The sequence below is a fragment of the Enhydra lutris genome, unplaced genomic scaffold, assembly GCF_002288905.1.
Source record: "Enhydra lutris kenyoni isolate GAN:26980312 unplaced genomic scaffold, ASM228890v2 scaffoldscaffold12, whole genome shotgun sequence".
NCBI classification, from domain to species: domain Eukaryota; kingdom Metazoa; phylum Chordata; class Mammalia; order Carnivora; family Mustelidae; genus Enhydra; species Enhydra lutris.
Genome location: NW_019154096.1, coordinates 48,228,925 through 48,248,320, shown reverse-complemented (window position 1 = coordinate 48,248,320; position 19,396 = coordinate 48,228,925). Strand labels below are relative to the sequence as shown.

The window sequence follows — 19,396 nt, the reverse complement described above, 5'->3', positions numbered from 1 at the left end:
CCCTCCCCAAGCCTCCTCCCCACCCACCTCCCCAGGCAGAGTTTCTCAGAGGTCCTCTTTTAAAACACAAATGTGGTCTTCTCAGCACTTTTGCTGTTTGGGCAGATACTTGAGCATTTGGGGCCACCCTTGGGCTTGTCTTGTCCAAAGAACTCCAATTAATAAGAACACCCTTTAGAAAGGACAGCGCTTGACTAGGATCCCAAAAAGGGTGCTGTTTGTCCTTGGGTGGTAATGTGCTTTCGAGAAAAATGTCAAACATTCTAAGTCCCATTCTTTCTTGTTCTCTCTTCCCTCTTTTAACATCACATTGTCTTCAGTATCTATTCTTCCAACTTCCACGCAGTGAAGAAGGAATCAGATGGGGCTCCCGGGGATCTCGCTAGCTTGGAGACTGAGAGGCAGATTTACAAGAGCGTCTTGGAAGGTGGAGACATCCCTCTCCAGGGCCTGAGCGGGCTCAAGCGACCCTCCAGCTCAGCCTCCACTAAAGGTAACTGGGTGAAGCCTGCGGGGCTCTGGCCCGGCCACACGGTCATCCAGATGCCTCTCGCCCATCCAGACCCGGTGTCGGGGTGTCGGCAGCGGGTGACTTCCAGCTTCTGGGATATCCTTTGCCTTGTGCAGGTCCATCTCCAGGCCTCTGAGCCGTCTGAGCCCCCTCCCCCAGTTTTCCACCGGCCATTTTTCTTTCTGGTATTAGTTTCCCTTCCTTTGAACCCCGACCTTGCTCTCCCTAAAGCATCTCTCTCTCTTTTTCGTTCTGATTCCCTCTTCTTAGAACGTAGCTGAGCCTTAGCCGTCCGTAACTCACAGCAGGGTGGCCATTTTTCGTTGCATCTTTGCACCTGCTTTGCAGCACAGATTCTTTTGCTTCCAGACATCAACTGGAAATTAAAATACAAAACAAAACAAAACAAAAAACCCTTAAGACAAATGAGCATGTAACCTCTCCCTTTTATTTTTATTTCATTTTTTTTTAAGCAGCTTTCAGCTTTAACCTAATGGGTCTGTTTATTTTATTCTGCATGCTTTCCAGTGGATCGTAAAGGTGGGAATGCTCACATGATTTCTTCATCTTCAGTTCCTAGCCGAACGGTTAGCTCTAGCAATGCATTAGGCCCCATGTGTAAGCACAAGAAACCCCTGTCCGCTGCAAAGGCCTGCATTTCGGAAATCCTTCCCTCCAAATTCAAACCCAGGCTCTCCGCTCCCAGTGCTCTTTTACAGGAACAGAAGAGTGTCTTATTGCCGGCAGAAAAGGCTCAGAGCTGTGAGAACCTTTGTGTTTCACTGTCTCTGAATGATTCCAAAAGAGGTCTCCCCCTCCGAGTCGGGGGGAGCATCGAGAACCTGCTCACGCGCTCCCGGCGGGACTGGGACAGCAAGTCGAGCAGCACCGTGAGCCTCCAGGAATACGGCACCGGCACCAGGAGGCCCTGCCCTCTCTCCAGAAAGGCTGGGATGCAGTTCACCATGTTATACCGGGACATGCACCAGATCAACCGAGCCGGTCTCTTCCTGGGCTCCATCTCCTCCTCAAGCGTGCGAGACCTTGCCTCCCACTTCGAAAGGAGCAGCCTGGCGTTGGCCAGGGGCGAGCTGGGCTCTAGCCAGGAGGGCTCGGAACATATCCCCAAGCACACCGTCTCCTCCCGCATCACGGCATTTGAGCAGCTGATTCAGCGGTCGAGGTCCATGCCGTCCCTGGACCTGTCCGGGAGGCTAAGCAAGTCCCCCACGCCTGTGCTGTCCCGGAGTAGCCTGACCTCAGCCCGTTCGGCTGAATCCCTCCTGGAGTCGACCAAGCTGCGACCCCGGGAGATGGACGGGATGAACCCGGGGGGGCTCTATGCCACCCCAACATGCAGCAACATGGTTGAGCCCCCCTTGGGCTTCAGGGGCCTTACGCCTTCTGAGCCCCTCTCTGCCTGCTCCGACGAGCTCGACCACTGTTCAAACATCTCCAGCGACAGCAGAGAGGGCAGCAGCAGCAGTGTCCACGGAGACTTTCCCAAGCACCGCCTCACCAAGTGCAAGGGCACCTGCCCGGCCTCGTACACCCGCTTCACCACCATCCGAAAGCACGAGCAGCAGCAGACGTCCAGACAGTCCGACTGGCGCCCAGATCTCAGAGGGGACAGGAGCACGCTCCTCAGGAACATCTACCTAATGAGCCCCCTCCCTTTCCGATTGAAAAAGCCCCTCCAGTCCCACCCTAGGCAGCCTTCCCCTGGTGACTTCTCAGCTCCTCAGGCCGGCCAGAAGCCAGACCTCCCCAGCCAGCCCCAGCAGGACGAGACCCCCTCCGGGGGGAAGCCCTCAGTTCCCAAACGCCTGTCTTCCCGACACACCATGGCGAGGCTGGGCCGGATCTCGGAGCCCCCTCAGGGGAGACCCGCAGTCCCAGATGACTGCCTGAGGGCCTTTCATAATGGCAACTCCGTGCCGTACTCAGACCCCGGCCTGGACAGGAACAACAACCCACACAGTGAACTGGGAACATCCCTCGGAGGTGGCATTTGTGTATTTGCCCGGTCTCACCTCACCCGTCTTTCCACCTTGCTTGCTCTGTCCCCTCTTCCCGTGTGCCCTTGGTGCTCATTTTCTGGTCTGTCCTTTGTTTTCTGTTTGTTTTGCTTGGCAATTAATCATGGCTCGTAGTGGCTGCACTTCTTTAAAAACAAAGCCCCCCATGTCATTTAGACTAACCACCAAACTCTGTTTCGAAAGAAAAATTGGCCGTTTAGCTCAGCTGAGAAATTCGTCCATGTGAACTCTCGAACCCCTTGGAGTTCACGCCAATCCTCAGTCACCCCGTGGTTTTTTGAGAGGCAGCCTCTCCCAGTGGCCCTGTGTGTGTGTGATGTACGGTGTGTCCCTGTGAGATCCTGCACGCCTCTTAGGAGGGACACTTTTCACAGAAGGTCCTCTCTCCGCTCACCTGTTGCCTTCTGATTAGTTTTCTTTGTATTCAACTGGCTTACAAGTAAATCCAAAAAGGTGTTGGTGGGGGGGGATTTGGTTCTTCTTCAGAATTTGAGTGTTGGTCTATAATCCACAACTATGAATGTAAGGATAATGGCTGAAGGGTGAAATCTTAATCCCAATCTGGTTTCCTGCTAAATCCTGGCGTGTTTTAATTCTGCTTTGTTGTTTTGAAGATTCGGAGTCACCAAGGCATTTTATACCTGCTGATTATTTGGAATCCACAGAAGAATTTATTCGGAGGCGTCATGATGATAAAGAGGTAAATGGCATCTTGAAAATCTCTTAGCTCGTAGGCAGATTAAAAAAAATGAAGGAAGCCAACATTCTAGACATCGGTCAGGGAGGTGACGTGACCTAGCAATGGGAAGCAAAGATTGGTGTCTTCACAAATGGCTTTTTATGTGGCATCAGCTCTCTAGGACCGATTTCCCCACAGGCAATAGGTTCTAAGTGCCAAGTCCCACTAGTGTCCCCGCAGGGGAGGTTCGCCAATGCCTTCAGCTCCGTGCAGGGGGACCCAGAGTTGGTGCCACTTGCTCACCCCTTCCCCATCCCTGCCTTCTTACTCTCTAGGGAAACCCACCCACATATTTCCCGAGTCTTGCCCACCCCTCTGTTGGCACAAAGCACAGTTCCTTTTGGGGAGTATGCAGCAGGAGAAAGGAAACTAAAAAATAATACATAATGACCACCGTAATACATTTTATAAAACAATTTGAAAAAGTTGTCTTTAACTCAGAAGAAGAGCTACCCCCATAGATCCTGGGAAACCCCCACCAGAACTTCAGGGAACGCACCTCTTCTAGCCATGGCTGAAATGTCCACACGGCAATGGAATGCCTGGGGAAGGAGTGTGTTCTCTTGGGATTTCAGAAGAGGCCATTGTGCTTATCAGCTAAAGGGGCAAAATCACCAGCTTCTGTTGTGATATAGTGGTGTTTTGAGGCATGCTTTCTGGACTTTGCATTCCTAGCAGGAAGGGTCCTATAGATCAAACCAGCTCCAGTGACCATTTTCCCATATCAAGTTAGGAGGCAGAACAGTTGTTTTGACCACGTGTACGCAGCTCTGTCCCTTTCCCCATAAAGTCTGAAGCCCCTTTCCTACGTTCCGTATTGTTGAATGGTTTCCAAGTTGAGGTGGATTTTCCTTAAGGATTTAGGGTAAGGCTGACCTTGAATGGGGCTGGATGATAATAGTTACGGCTGCTGAGACGAAAAGACCGTAGCTCTGCCCCCCATGCAGGCATAAGACAGACAGTATTCATTAAAACTGTATCTATCCGGGTAAAGAAGGAAGGAAGCGTGAGATGTGCAGACTTATTTGTAAGAACAGGTGACAAACACAGTGAGTGTCCATCAGGCCACAGACCGTTTCATTTCTAGTTGCCGTCCCTAGGATACAAGGTTCCCACCTATGTAAGGTAGAGGAAGATGACATTCATGTTATTAGTACAAACACTAGTATCCAGTGTGGAAGGCGCTGTGCTAGAATCCTGCCTACCCCCTGGGAGGCAGATTTTACTTATTGGCTTAGCAGTTGCTATATTACAAGGTACATTCAGAAGGGGAGCAGCTTGTTCCCTGAATAACACTGGCTCCCAGATCCTTAAAAATGTTGTGTCTTTATTCATGGCATTTGGCTTCTGTCGTCAAACTGTGGGGACGGTGGGTTTGCTGAGGTCTGATCCAGGCACTGGGTCCACTTCCTTCGCTGTCCACTTCCACTGATCTGATGTAACAGTGGCCCAAGCACGGGGGGCTATGGGAGCCTCCAACAGCAGTCCCTCCCCACTGCTACAGAAACAGCTCACACTTCCAGCTAATGGAGGGTCAGTCCTGCAGCTTTCTTTGCAAAAATTATGAATTACTGATGATCATGGCATTTCAGAAAATGAGACTATGTCAGTTCTGGAAGGGACATTAGTAGAGTAGCCAAGCCCATTGTGTAAGCCAGGAAAGGACTCCAGGGGGTAGTGACTTGCCGGAGACACAGCAAATTAACTTACACCCTCTGGTGTCAGCTAGAAATAGCTAGAAACCAGGGCTCCACATTCCTGGGCCAGTGCCCTTTCAGCGGTATTGGGCTTTGCGAAGCACCATCTCATGTCTTTCCTCAGGTAAGTCTTTATGACAGCTTGCCTGAGCCCTTGACATCCACAGCCATTTGAGAAGTGGTTTCTTGATTATTCAAAGTCCCTGGTGAAAGATGGGAAAATCAGGCCCCCCATCCTTTGGGGCTGGGTGTCATGTGAGGCATTAAATTGCTGGAAGAAGACAAATGCCCTATTGAAAACACTAAGAATTACCAGTCCTCATTACTGCTTTTCTACAAGGAATGGTAACCCCAGGAATGTAATGATCGGTATAGAATAAGAAAGCACATTAAAATTCTGTTCCATAGGGTCACTTTAATAGGACATAAGGACATTTGGTAAAATGCAACATTGTTTAATTATTTGAAACAGCCTTTAAAAATAGAAGGAGAAAAAGAAGTCTTTAAGAATAGAAGTAGATGACTATTTCCTTAACTTAGGAGAGCATAATTCTTCTAAACTGAGGTGTTTTTATTCCTAGCTCATCTTTTATATTTCTATTCTACATCAATCCTTTATACTCAGCCTCATTTCACCTAATGAGATAGTTGTGTAAAAGGTACAGTAAGCAAGTAATTGATGATGCCTGTCAGTCAAGTAAGTAGCTTTTGATGCATGTGCCAAGGCCCCCAAACATTGTGCTCAGGGGAGGGGTTGGCCAGCCTAGGAGAAGGGGTGCATAGTTTCTGAAATGGGTGGCTCTGCTCTGGAGCGTATCAGAGTAACAGACCTCTGAAGTACAAAAAATGACCTAGTTCCATAGCTCCTGCATAGTCAGAGCCCAGATCCGGGTGGGAGGAATCAGCCATCCCTGGTCCCACTATGGGAAGACACTAGGAAATCCCCACCGCCTAAGTGAGGTGAGGGGAGCTCTCCCAGCCCCCCACGTCCAGCCCAGCAGGCTTGTAGATGCTCCAGATTATGGCCTCCAACCCCCACTGGCTCCTGCCCCCGGAGGCCCTGGATTTTGGGGCCATGTACTGGGATCAGGAGGCTCTTGGCTGAGCCAGGAGGTAGTTTTCTGGACAGTGTAACTGTCTGGAATTCATCCTTCCCCCGTGGCCCAGGGGTCCCCTGGGGTCTCCTGTGTGGTGTGGTCTCCCTCCTCCGCAGAGCGTGTGGGGTGCGACTGCAGGGGGACGCAGGAGTTGTGGCCGTGAAGCCCCTCCCACGCCAACCCTCCTGCGTGTCCCCACAATTTACCCAGCCCCTTGCTTCTTAGTTGTTGCGTTGGCAGTTTTCCAACACCCTGCACTGGATGATTTACTGCCCCTTTTATGCAATTTCATGGCAGAAACTTTTAGCGGACCAGAGACGACTTAAGCGTGAACAAGAAGAGGCCGATATCGCAGCTCGTCGCCACACGGGCGTCATCCCGACGCACCATCAGTTTATCACTAATGAGCGCTTTGGGGACCTCCTCAATATAGACGATACGGCCAAAAGGAAATCTGGGTCAGAGGTCTGTTTTGGTTGCCTCCGTCTGCTGCTTGACCCAAAGCAATGCCCGCGCCTCCCCTCAGCACTGCCCTCCGTAGGCCGAGTTAGTTCTCCAGATGGCATCTGTCGCCCCGGCTTCCGTAGGCTCGCTTCGGCTCCTCTGTGGCTGGTCACGGACGCGAGTCCCATCATGTCCTGTGCTCTGTATGTTCAAGCATGCCTGGCTGTGGGCCCGGGATCTGCTGGCGTACCCCCCACCCCATGCATGCCTAGAGCATCGGCTGCCATCATGACTCCAGCCCCCCAACATCCTGCATTGTACGGTGACACTGTGCTGCCTGCGCACCCGCCTAGAAGCCTTGCACCTCAGTCCGCGCGCGTTAGTAACTGTCGTGCGAGCGATTAGAAGATTCTTCTTTGAAGAGGCGGTTTCATGAAGCTTGTTATAAAAGTTAGCGAGCAATGCATCGTTTACGCTGTTTACCCAGGTCCCCAAATATCAGAGAATATTATTGCCGCTCGGTATCAAATGATGAATTAGTTGAATAAGGTGTTTATCAGTGCTGAGCCTCACTGAAGACTTTCGAAACCCAAGGAGTTTTGGGGTTAGGATAAGCCCACGGAGGGTAAGAGAGCTCTCTGAGAGACGTTTCATTTGTTCCCTTAATTTTGACGTTTCTTGGCTGAGATTACAAAGCTTAATATTATAAAAGGCAGGAAGAAAGCACAGATCTTTGAAGCGATTTTATCCAGGCCTTGGCCTCCTGCACGAAGGCTGACATGTTGAAATTCTTACCCCGGCCAGATGCTGCTGTTTGCCTCACAATGTGTTTTGCCGTGTGGCCCCCGGGGTCCCCTAAAGATTAGCTCCTTTTGGGGAAGTGTGTGTGTCTGAGGCTTCAGAGGAAGCTGGGGGAGTGACGTGAAAGCATGGACAGGTTTATAAATCTTTCAGTGTAACAGATTAATATTCATGTTTCCATGTTTGAGTGACAGAGGCACTGGCTATTCTCATCAAATGGTTTTTTGTTTTGTTTTTAAAGAAATGGAAGCTTTCTGTGACAAAGAGAGGAAAGAGAACCAGAATGAAAGAAAAGCAGGGACGGGGAAGGATACTCTAAGGTGATGAAGAGAAAGGAAACGTGATGAGAAGAGGCAGAAGTTAGCAGGTGCTGACTCAGATACAAGGGAAAGGCAGACCCAGCCCTCAGCCTTCCGCTCCTCAGAACCCCCCTACTCTGAAGGCTCTGTTGATGGATTCTCCTCATTCGCAGGCCTACCCGCTTGCTAGTGATGGGGAAGAGGGGAACACACAAGGCGCAGGGCTACATAGATACATGGATGGGTAATACGTGTGCACAGAAATGCAGCTGGGGCAGAACAGCCTTGGAGAGAGGCAGGCAAACTGCCTAACCCACCTTGTATCCCTTCCAGAGAGTGATTCTCGAACTCAAGCGGTCATCACAATGTCCCGGGGGCTTGTTAAAATACAGATTGCTGGGCTGCACCCACAGATGTTCTAATTGTGGGGTGGGGCCCAAGGATGGCCTTTCTAACCAGTTCCCAGGTAACGTTGATGATGCCTGTTTAGAGACCCCACTTTGAGAATCACTGCCCTAGACGTTGACTGACAGGCGTGGGAGAACAGAGACCAACAAGTCCCAGGTGCACAGGGCTGTGGAGATGTACTCCATCCCCACTGAGGAGAATGTGGGTGACCGCTAGCTCTGGTCGAGGCCCCATATGGAAATGGAAACAGGACCCAGACTGTGCCCTTGGGCAGCTGGAGTCTAGTGGGGGGGGGGGGACCAACATGACTGTCGTCTCTGCTATGACAGGTGACACAGTCCTGTGGGAGCTGGGGGAGGGGTAGACAGATGGGGCCTCAGGGAGGCAGAGGCAGGTGAGGAGGGAGATGCTGCTTTGCATAGGCAATGAAGACTCCTAATATGTCTTAACAGCCCCATGGAATCAGTGTTTTTCTAAACTTTGAGTAACGTATGGCTTCTGTTTAGTGGAAATAAATTTGTTTTCACCAATCCCCGGTATTGGCCTAAGCCAATTTACAGATTAAGTAGTTAATTACACACTTGTAAAACTTAATTAATGATATCCCTCTGCCTAAACTCAGTTACCACTCAAAGTGTGAATCTGGTGCTATTTGGTATACGTTTGTTAAAGTTCCCATAGCTCTACAGCTGGCTATCCTTGGGTAATGACCATCTTTTTTTTTTTTTTTCCTTTTTTAATTGGAATCACTGTGAAATTTTCATCTTACAATGTTGGTTATCTGGCCTTCTCTTGTGAACTTGTCATTTATCGTTAAGTCCACAACCGTTCTTTTCTTATTCCCTTCCAACTACTAAACTGTGCTCTTTGGTCACAGACTCAAATGCAGGCATTGAAATTGGGTGGCATGGATTGTAAAGTAGACATTCAGTTGGCCTCTAATATATATGTGAACAGATAGATAGAGGCAAAACATCAACGTGAAAATGCAAAAAGAAATTCCTGTGGGAAATTCACCATCCTTAAGAAAATCCCTACAAGATCCCAGCTTGAGGAGCCTGCAAATAGGAGACATATCACTGATGGGTTTAGGACCTAAAACTAAGCTTGAGAGAGCATTTAAATACCAGTTTTTTTTTCTCACCGAGTCTCACATTTTTCCTCTCCACTTTGTCCTCGAATGTTGAAGAGAAAGTATGTGAAATTGGGGAGAAATTACCCAAAACCCTTAACCCTTATCAGGAATTCAGATTTGATCCGAGGGATACTTGAGCGCTTCAGCCGACTTCAAAGCAAGGAAGTAATGGACGGAAGTATTTGAGGAATGTTATTTGTGCTCCTGAGTGACAGTAGATGAAAGTAAAGAGAACACATAGTCAAAGGAAGCTTTGTGAGTGTAGGAGCTAGAGGTCAGACCTGAGTGCGTTTGTGGAAGGTTCTGGAGGGAGGGTTGGTGTGACTGAGTGACAGACCTGAGGAACTGGAGTGTGCAGAGGACTTCCAGGCCTGGGGTCTGGAAGGAGAGGGCTACCCAAAAGGAAGGGAAGCTTTGGAGAAAGAGCATGAACTCAGGGCTCGCTTTGTCTGGTTTTTGGGATGATCTCACAGGCCGTGAGAAATCTGTGGAGTCAAAGATGACGTCATGTGAGAGGTGAACGAGGGTTTTGTCCACTTGCCAATCATAATTTAAGTCAGGCGAATAGAAGATGTCCCCCAAAGGGTAGGAATGTCTGGGACTTCTGGCCGACTGGTGTGTGTGTGTGTTGTTTTTAATAGCCATGGTCAGCTTTGGGGAAATAGTGCTGCAGCTTTGGGACTTTTCAAAGCATCTCTTCCCCAAATCTGGCTTCCTTAGGGAGATTCTCATGCATGACATAGTTGATCAAACATTCATCTAGTGTTCTGCTGAGGTCAGATAAGTGGAATTTTGCCCAGATTTCTACACCAGAATGAACTAGTTAGAGTGACTTTTTCTGCTTTGCTTTCTGGAAACTTTTGAAAATGTGTCCTTTTCATTGTACATAAATTGTGATTTTAAATTGTCACTGTTTCTTGTGTTTAGATGAGACCTGCCAGAGCCAAATTTGACTTTAAAGCTCAGACCCTCAAGTAAGTACCACCAATTTGTTTTTATGACTGCCTCTGTTGAAACACAGCTCACTTGTAAAGAGATGGAGGAAAACAACGATGATTAAAAACAGTAATTTATAGAGTTTCCTACGTGCCAAGCGCCATTCACGTTTCTTACATATGGTAACTGATTCAGTGGTTACCAGAACCCTCTGGGGCTGGCGCCGTTGTTATCCCCATTACACTGATGGAGAGACAGAGAGGCTATGAGGTCAAGGAGCTTCCCGAAGCTGGTCAGTGACAGAGGCAGGGGATTCAAACCTGGGCAGCCTGGTGCCAGAGCCTGAGCTTCTACCACTGGGGCACCTGCCACCTCTTATCCAGGGACTCCGTTTGCTTGATGAAGTGGTGGCTCGATCTGACCCACTTTTTCTATGGGAGGAACCAGAACCAGTGTCTAGGATGATAACTTTATTAGTTTCGCTATGACGTCTGATGACATTCAAAGATAATGGGAACACACAGGAGAGCAGTATGTTCCCCAAAGGGCTAGCTCTGTAAAATATTTCTTAAAAATTGTCTTCTATCCTAGAAATGAGTCTAGGAACCACTGCACACTATGTCTATACCTCCCGTGCCTCCTTCTTCCCAGAGAGACTTTGCTATTGGCATAGTAATGGCTCTAGAAGGCTTTCAATGAAGAAACCTGATTAGCTTATTTTACCCAGTGTTACCTAAATTTGGATGACCAGGAAGCCTTTCTATTCCATGGAATGGAATTTGGAAAATGCTACCAAAGACTGGGTTCTACAAGGAACCTACTCATTTCCTATCTAATTATGGATTAAAATGGGCCATGAGTTTCCATTGGCAGCAATAACCAGCATGTCATCCCATTGTCTTGCTGATGGGAGGCCCCCCCACATCTCCATTCTTGGTGATGAGAGGGAAAGCTCTTCATCACTGGACGCTGAGTAACGCCATGGAGAAGACGACTCAGCCAGGATTTTGATCTCCTCCAACACAAAATGAGTGACCAGGCCACGGTCTCTAGACCTAGGCACAAATCTGGCGTGTTGGGTTTGTTTATAATTACTCCAGTCCTTTAGCTCATTAGCTAACTAGAAGTGGCAGTCTAGTGTGCTGGAGAGATGGGCTCTAGAGTCAGGAAGCCCTGTGTTTGCATCATGACTGTGCCCCTTGCTGTATCTGTGACTCTGAGCAAGTCACCAACCTCCACCTCAAATTTCCTCATTTATAAAATGGACATAGTGGGGCCTGGGTGGCTCAGTCATTAAGCGTCTGCCTTCAGCTCAGGTCATGATCCGAGGGTCCTGGGATCAAGCCCCACATCAGGCTCCCTGCTCAGCAGGAAGCCTGCTTCTCCTTCTCCCACTCTCCCTGTTTGTGTTACCTCTCTCCCTGTGTGTGTGTGTCTCTCTCTCTCTCAAATAAGTAAATAAAGTATTTTAAAAAAATAAAATGGAAAAAAAAAATGCCACTCTTGCAGGGCAGTTGAGGTAATACTTATAAAACATTTCGCATCATGTAACAAAAGTCAGCATCTCCCCCGTCCCTTCTTTTTTTTTTTTTCCAAAGATTTTATTTATTTATTTGACAGAGAGAGATCACAAGCAGGCAGAGAGGCAGGCAGAGAGAGAGGAGGAAGCAGGCTCCCTGCTGAGCAGAGAGCCCGATGTGGGGCTCAATCCCAGGACCCTGAGATCATGACCCAAGCCAAAGGCAGCGGCTTAACCCACTGAGCCACCCAGGCACCCCCCGTCCCTTCTTTTTAACCAAAGAGAAGATAACAGAGTTATACAAATTAATATTACCTTTTCCCCTTTTTCCTTTGGAATGAGAGAGGTACATGTAGTCATTGAATGGTATTGTGATGATAATCATATTTATGTAGGTTTCATTAAAAAGTCTGAACAATTTTTTCCTTAAAGCATCTTTGTCCAATAGAAGAGGGAAGGCTGACTGAGATGGAATTGTCACCATTTATCAATAATGCTAATGCTGGGGGCATCTGGGTGGCTCAGTCAGTTAAGCATCTGATTCTTGATTTCAGTTCTGGTCATGATCTCAGGGTTGTGGGATCAAGCCCCATGTTGGGCTCTGCACTGGGCATGGAGTCTGCTTAAGATTCTCTGTCCCTCTCCCACTGCCCCTCCCCACCCTGCACACACACACACACACACACACACACACACACACACACTCTCTCTCTCTCTCTCTCTCTCTCTCTCTAAAAAAAAAGAATTAAAATTGTGCTAATATTGGAGAGAGGAGTCCTTCCTCCTGGCTCGGTGCTGTTATTGCCCCATCCCAGAAAAGTTAATAAACCTTTTTTTTTTTTTTTTTAAGAGTAAATGATAGATCCATTGACTTGGGTCTTCTAAACGTCTTTAATCACCAGGTTCTACTTTTCTCCATAGTAGGTTACTCAAAAAAGTGTTCTGTAGGAGCACTCAAGTCAACAAAGTTGAACAGGGTTCTTATCCACAGGACTTATCCGAGCCTCTACTGTGCTGAGAATATTCATGGGGACACTCCAGAAAAGATCTGAATGAAGTATATTGTATTATTGCTTCTCAAAACCTCGTTACCACCAGACCTTGCGGTGTGGTTCTTCGGGAGATGGGCATGAGGTCCACAGTGCAGGAAGGCTAACTGCAGACCTCTCAGCCCCCCATGAGCTGTCCTCCTCCTTGCTTAATGCGGGGCCATGACACTCCCACCTGTCTCCACAGCTGCGAGTCACTGAGGGCGGGAGACCGGGGAGCGTCTCCAGCAGGAGTGGATATGCTGAGGGTCCAGCACAGCCATGTGTCCATGGTTGGGGGGTAAAGAGAGGAGGGAATTCAAACACGCCCAAGGAGAGCTACAGCAAAAAACTGGCCCCAAATATTCTCTCTTACAGAGACAAATGTCCCAGATCCCCTTCACGGGCCTCCTCAGGGTTAGAATCTGGTCTACCAGTGCAAGATCCACAAAGGCTGCCTTGTTCTTGCACTCAGCACAGTGCTGACTTTGTGTAAAGTCTTCCAGATGTGCCCCCATTGTTTAGCCAGCATCCTTCACAGAACCGTGGGACTTCCTGGCACACAGCAGAGGACACAGGCCTGCCCCCTCCAAATTGCAGTCAGAGCCTTTCTTTCCATTGCTGTTGGTTTGATGCAAATGGAAAAGATCTAGGTCATTTTTTTTTAACTCAAAAAACTTTTCAAGCTATAATTGTTACAATTGTTATCCTCATCTTGGGTTTTTATTTTACTTATAATTTATCTTTTTCATTTTTTTTTTTTTAAGAAGGAACCCTGATTAGAGGTTAACAGCATCATTATTAAGGCCAGCAAAGGGATGGATGGAGATAGAAAAGTTGCACAAATACATGAAGAACATTTTAAGGAAAATCCACTTTTCTTTCCAAGGTTCTTTCCCATGTCGAAAAGGAAGAAGCAACTTCCCATTTCCCGAGCTAGCTCTGTAACAGGCACTGTGCTGGGCCTCTTACTTTGAGTTTGTTGCTACGTTTTTCCAATAACTCTGACTTAGCTCCTATTTTCAGATAAAGTATCTCTGAGAGATTCCGTATCTTGCCCCGGGTCTCCAAGCTAGTAAATGGTGTAACTGGGTTTTAAACCCGGATCTGGCTAATTTCAGAGCCTTTCTACTGCATGATGATAGACTGATGCGGGGAGGGTGATGTGGCTGGCTGGCTGGGCTGGCTGGCTGGAACGACACGAGGATGTCAGTCTCTCACAAGTAATTTGATGGTCATTTCCAGCAATGAAAGCATGCCTTGCTTGGGCATGGAAGGATAGTAAAGACAATGAAAGCATCTACAGGGAGACTTTTGTCATTTACTGGACATCAGTTGAGACTGCTGGGTGCATTGTTCCGTGTTGCGTAAACATTCTGAACGTAAGACCAGCATTCACAAAAAATACATTGAGAAAACCCACAACCATAAGGCCTGTGAGCACTTTGGAGTGGGGAGCCGGTTGGAAAGTCAACATCCATCCCACAGAAGACTGAAAAGTGGCCCAAAGAGATATAACCTCCTAAAGAGCAGGGTTCTCCCTCCCGAATATGGAGCCCCCTCTTCTGTAATTTGTCCCCTTTGACCTCAGTCAGAGTTTCCTTTTGCTAAAATATGGAGTGTCCTCATCTCATGCATTTGGAACCGTCTGCTGACGTGCTCTGACCTCTGCTGACAGGGAGCTTCCTCTGCAGAAGGGGGACATCGTGTACATCTACAAGCAGATCGACCAGAACTGGTACGAAGGAGAGCACCACGGCCGGGTGGGCATCTTCCCGCGCTCCTACATCGAGGTACGGTCACCCCTTCTCTTTCCCCAGGACAGCCCGGTCCTGCCCCCAGCACCACGCACTTACCAAGAACTTGTATTTTTTTGTTTCCTCCCTTCCTCTCACTCCCCTCGCTTTCTACTCTTTTCCTTCTCCTCTGCCTCTTTTCCCTTCTCAGCTTCTTCCTCCTGCTGAGAAGGCTCAGCCCAAGAAGTTGGCACCGGTGCAGGTTTTGGAATACGGAGAAGCTGTTGCCAAGTTCAACTTCAATGGTGATACACAAGTAGAAATGTCCTTCAGGAAGGTAAGTACCCTCTCTTCTCGGACCTGGGGCTCTGTTTGGATGGCCCTATTCTCGTGGGGGAAGGGGCACGACGGCAATCTACTCGTCTCATGGTACCGTCCCTGTGCCCGAGAGCTGTGCCCCACGTAGGACTGCTTGAAGGGCAGGTGGAGAATTTTCTGAGGTGAGGGATTTAAAAAATAAACCCTAGGCTTTCTCAGAGCTTAGTCACATGAGTTCACTGATTAAAGGCGGTGTTTCTGGAGTCTTAGACCTCTTCAGCCAGCATTTATTGAGCACTCCATGATGTGGAAAGTCGTCGTGACTAGGTTTACGACATATTCCTATGGCACAGTGGAGAGGAACAAGTCCTCTGAAGCCAAAAGTCAGCCTCGCCTCTGGGAAGTTAAAGACTTTTTCCAAGCTGCTCTTTGCTCACAGGTGAAATGAAGACAAATGACCCTATCCTAGAGCTGTTTTAAGAGGATTCAAGGAAACCACCTCCGTGAGGCCCTCAGCATAAAGCATGGCATCTGGTTGGTGCCCTCAAGGACTGGGCGTGCTCGCCTGAGTGAGCTGCACAGTGATGCCTTTCTTCCCAGCGAGCAAACACTGTCTTCCCATGTCAAAACTCTGGCTTGCTGAAGTTATTAGTTACTAATTTTAGTAAGGATTTAGGGAAGTGGACATGTGCCTTAGAAAAAGATGAACCACCTTATGGGAAAGATAAGCCCCTCCATGCCCAGTATTGGGAGACCAGTAATTAAGTCATTACATGTGTGTGTCACAGAACAGCCTGCGGTGGGCTCTTCCGCTATTGCTACCATAGCATTAAAACCATAGAATTCTATTTCTTGATAAAGAAGGAGGTTCAACTCTGTGTCGTAAAGGATGAAAAAGAAGGCTGGAAAGTGAAATATAGTGCTTGCTCAATTTTCATAAGAAAAATATGTTGCAAGTCTAATTCACATGCACAGAATTAAATCTGGGAAATACATGTATCAAAATATTAACTGTGGTTACCCAAGTGATAATCTTCTGAGTAATACTTATTTTCCGCTTAATGTATTTTTTTTTTTTTTTACTTTTCTATAATGGTACAGGGAAAAACAAAGTTCTAAAAGGGAAGGAAAAAAGATAACCCTCCCAAACCTTTGCTTTTGGAGACAATTGGATATCGATTTTGTGATAAATGAGGCAAAACCCCTCCATCTGGCTGTTAGCTGGGGGGATGACTCTGACCTTTTCCTTTGCTGCAGTATTTGAAAACTAAGCTTGACTTCCCAGCCTCCAGGTAGCTCTCCTGCTGTCAGCAACTCATCTCTGCGATACTGGTTTTATCCTAGTCTAGCCAGGAAGGCTTTTCTGAACAAAGGATGTGATGAACAGTGAGGGATGGCACAGGGGGCAGGCAGGGGCCTCAGACCTGCCAAGGCGTGGTGGCCCAAGGTCCTTGCCGTGTCTTGCAGGGTGAGAGGATCACGCTGCTCCGACAGGTGGACGAGAACTGGTACGAAGGGAGGATCCCAGGGACGTCCCGGCAGGGCATCTTCCCCATCACCTACGTGGACGTGATCAAGCGGCCCCTGGTGAAAAACCCCGTGGATTACATCGACCTGCCTTTCTCCTCCTCCCCAAGTCGCAGTGGCACCGCGAGCCCACAGGTACCTAGACTTCTTGTCCTTGGTCTTCACACTCCTCACCGACCCGTCCATGGTGCTGAGGGCACGCAGGCCCTCTGGGGTGGCTCTGCAGCACTGTGATTAGGAACTCCCTGCAGTCATGCAGAGAGTACACACAAGGGTTTGTTTTCATGGGTACAAATGACATGTTTCGAGAACTTGGAGGGACAACTATTATGTTGGGGAAAAGAAGAGCTTAAGGTGGCGGCTCTGGGGATAACATGGTTAGGGCCAGAGAAATGAGAGACTTTAGCAGTTGGTCCGGAACTAGGAGCATCCTACCCTGCGTGAAGCTGGTTGTCTGGGGACCGCTGCTGTCCAATACATACCGTGACCCAGGCGGGTTCTCTTCAGCATCTTACTGGTCAAGGCCCGCCTGCAGAAGGCAAAGATTGAAAGAGAGAATCTTGCACTCTCATCCTCAGACAGATAGACCAGATCCCGAGTATTGTTTGCAAGCAGGAACTAGGCTGGGAAAGGAACAGACAGCGTCCCTGTTTACGCTGGGCCAAAAGGAAGTAGTTTTACAGGCATAGTAAGATGTTTGCATTCCTAAACGTTTATTATAAATGGACTTGTTTTATAAAATATATAAATTATTCCCAACCCATCCCCACTTCCCCAAAGCCAAGAAAGAATTAGGACCTTGGGTTCAGAAGAGGCATGGTGGGGTGACTTCCTGTGAAGGCCACTGACCGTACCCCCATGGTAAGGTGTAGGGAGAATGGCCAGCAGTGTGAGAGCGGGACCCGGACCTGGACCTAGGATGACACTTGGATGGTGCCTCTTTTCCATCATCCTCTCCTTACTTCCTTCCACCTGCCCACCCCGACCCCAGGGATGGTTCTTGGCAGAAGGCATTAGACAGGCTGACCCAGGGCTTCCTGCACAGTGAGCTCCATCTCCTGTGATCTCATGGGGAGGGGGCATGGAGTCAGTGCAGGCCATTCTGCTTTGTAGTAATTAGAGGAACTCAGCGAGATTTTTCACTTCACTGTAGCCAAGCACAGCTATAAAACAAAATGTCTCCATTGCTCATATCCATCTCTGGAAGGCTCTTGGCTGGGAACTATAGATAGAATAAAAGCCCAAAGAAGGGGCAGGACTGTGGCAGGGCACCTTTTTCCCTTCGTGGTGTGGGTCAAGGCTCTTCAGTGGCAGCAGGGGTGGGGTGGGGTGTGGTGGGGTGAGCAGCTTACAGTGTGTCCCTCTGAAAGTCCGATTCCACAGACCGCACCAGGGCCGTCTGTAACCACCCCGATGGACCCCTTTCTCCCGTCTCCATACCCCTCGCTTTCCCCCCTTCCTCTACCTGCACACACTGTGCACACACGTGCACACAGCCACATCCCACTTTCTCTCCAACCTAACTGAACGATTTCATTGTTTGGACACCAGAGTGTCCTCGTCCTCTGCATTTCATTCCTCTTTGTATATCCCTTGTGATTATTTTCCTCCTCTCTTCTTTATGCTGACTTTTGTACCTTTTTGCTTCTTTCCTTTGTTTTCCTCTCTCTCCTTTTCTTTTTAAGTTTGCCAGTCACAGCAAGCTCATCGTGCCGGCCCCCTCATCCCTGCCCCACCCCCACCGAGCCCTGTCCCCTGAGATGCACGCTGTCACCTCTGAGTGGATCTCCCTGACTGTTGGGGTCCCAGGCAGGCGGCCTCTGGCCCTGACCCCACCCCTGCCTCCTCTTCCAGAAACTTCTGTCTATAACATGGACCCCCTCTCCTCGTGGGCGAGACCGGGTTCTTCTCTCTCTCTCAGCCTTCCCCATTCGAGCTGGTCCGATCGATCCGCCCCACGCTCACTGGCTTCCCCGCTGGCCCGTCCTCCCTCCCACAAAGCTGCCTCCTTGGCACCCGGAGCCCCCACCTTCCTTCACGTCAATGGGGACAGTGGTGTCCACGTGCCACCCCCAGGTGTCCACCAGGATAGCTTCCCGCAGATGCTGCCAGGGAGCTCTGATAGGGTCATCTCGGAGCTCAGCAACGCCTTTAGCAGCCAGGGTAAGCGGCAGCCGAGGCGAGAAGAGCGCGGACAGTGTGAGAGGAGAGCAGAGCGGGAGGCAGGTGAGAGATACCCCGGAGCACCCAGGATCTCTAAGAAGAGCTGCTTGAGACCTTCAGACGTGGTCAGGTGCCTGAGCGCGGACCAGAGACTCTCGGACCTCCGTGCGCCCGAGGAGAGCCAGCCCGGCAAGCCCCCGGGTAGCCCTTTTCCGGGAAGGGAGGCTGAGCAGACAGAGCTGCATAGAGGTGGCGAGCAGGCCGAGAGGAGGGCTGCTCGGAGTGCGGGGAGCCAGGTAGGCCTGCAGCATGACCGCGGGTGCCTTGGCATCTCAGTTGGCAGGGTGGGCTGGACGTCTCACCCGTGGCCCGTCTTCCGTGGCCCCATGGATGCCAATGAGAGCCCTTCGCTTGCCTTGGGGGCAGAAATAGTACCCAGGAGGGAACGGAGGGGCCACTGATTAAAGTGCCAGGCTGGGGACACTTGGAGGTAAAGGACAATCCGCACTGGCCTCTTGAGGGGATTCAGAAGTCACTCCCCCTTTGGCTGCCTCCTGGCCCAGTGCCAAAGCCCCATGAGAAGGAAAGCCTTCCTCTCATCCATTCACGCCTTGGAGACTTTCCTCCGTTTGTTCTAACACAGCTGAGAACAGCAGGCTTCAGTTTGGCTCCGTGTGGTTTGGTTTTGTGTGAGCTGCACTTTGTCTCCATAACCCCTGGCGCACTGCTGGCGCCCAGCTCTGTCAGGTCTTCGTCCTGTCTCGTGTTCGTGTGGGAGCACAGGGCTTTTGTTCGCTGACGAACAAATGCATTTGGGTCCTGAGGAGATGTATGCAGGCCCAGCGCTGGGACCCCAGCAGGGACAGGGTCCTTGAATGGACAACCCAGGGTTTTAGGTGACTGTCCCATCTTCTCTCTGGGTCAGCTACAATGATTTCAAGGACCAAAGTGGCTTTAGGGTGTTTTGAGTGCTAAAAAGTTAGGGATGGGGATGAGGAT

The 19,396-nt window shown here is 49.4% G+C and overlaps 1 protein-coding gene across 1 annotated transcript in view; it reads left to right on the top strand.

The window, feature by feature from the left end:
- The window catches only part of LOC111145157 (sorbin and SH3 domain containing 1), a 163,774-nt gene that overhangs the window by 124,025 nt on the left and 20,353 nt on the right, over positions 1–19,396 (top strand). Inside the window, exons 20-26 of the mRNA XM_022499852.1 lie at positions 321–493; positions 3,165–3,250; positions 6,381–6,548; positions 10,098–10,144; positions 14,332–14,446; positions 14,601–14,726; positions 16,175–16,369. Coding sequence (XP_022355560.1) covers positions 321–493; positions 3,165–3,250; positions 6,381–6,548; positions 10,098–10,144; positions 14,332–14,446; positions 14,601–14,726; positions 16,175–16,369 — 910 coding nt within the window. The remainder of the gene's footprint in view (positions 1–320; positions 494–3,164; positions 3,251–6,380; positions 6,549–10,097; positions 10,145–14,331; positions 14,447–14,600; positions 14,727–16,174; positions 16,370–19,396) is intronic.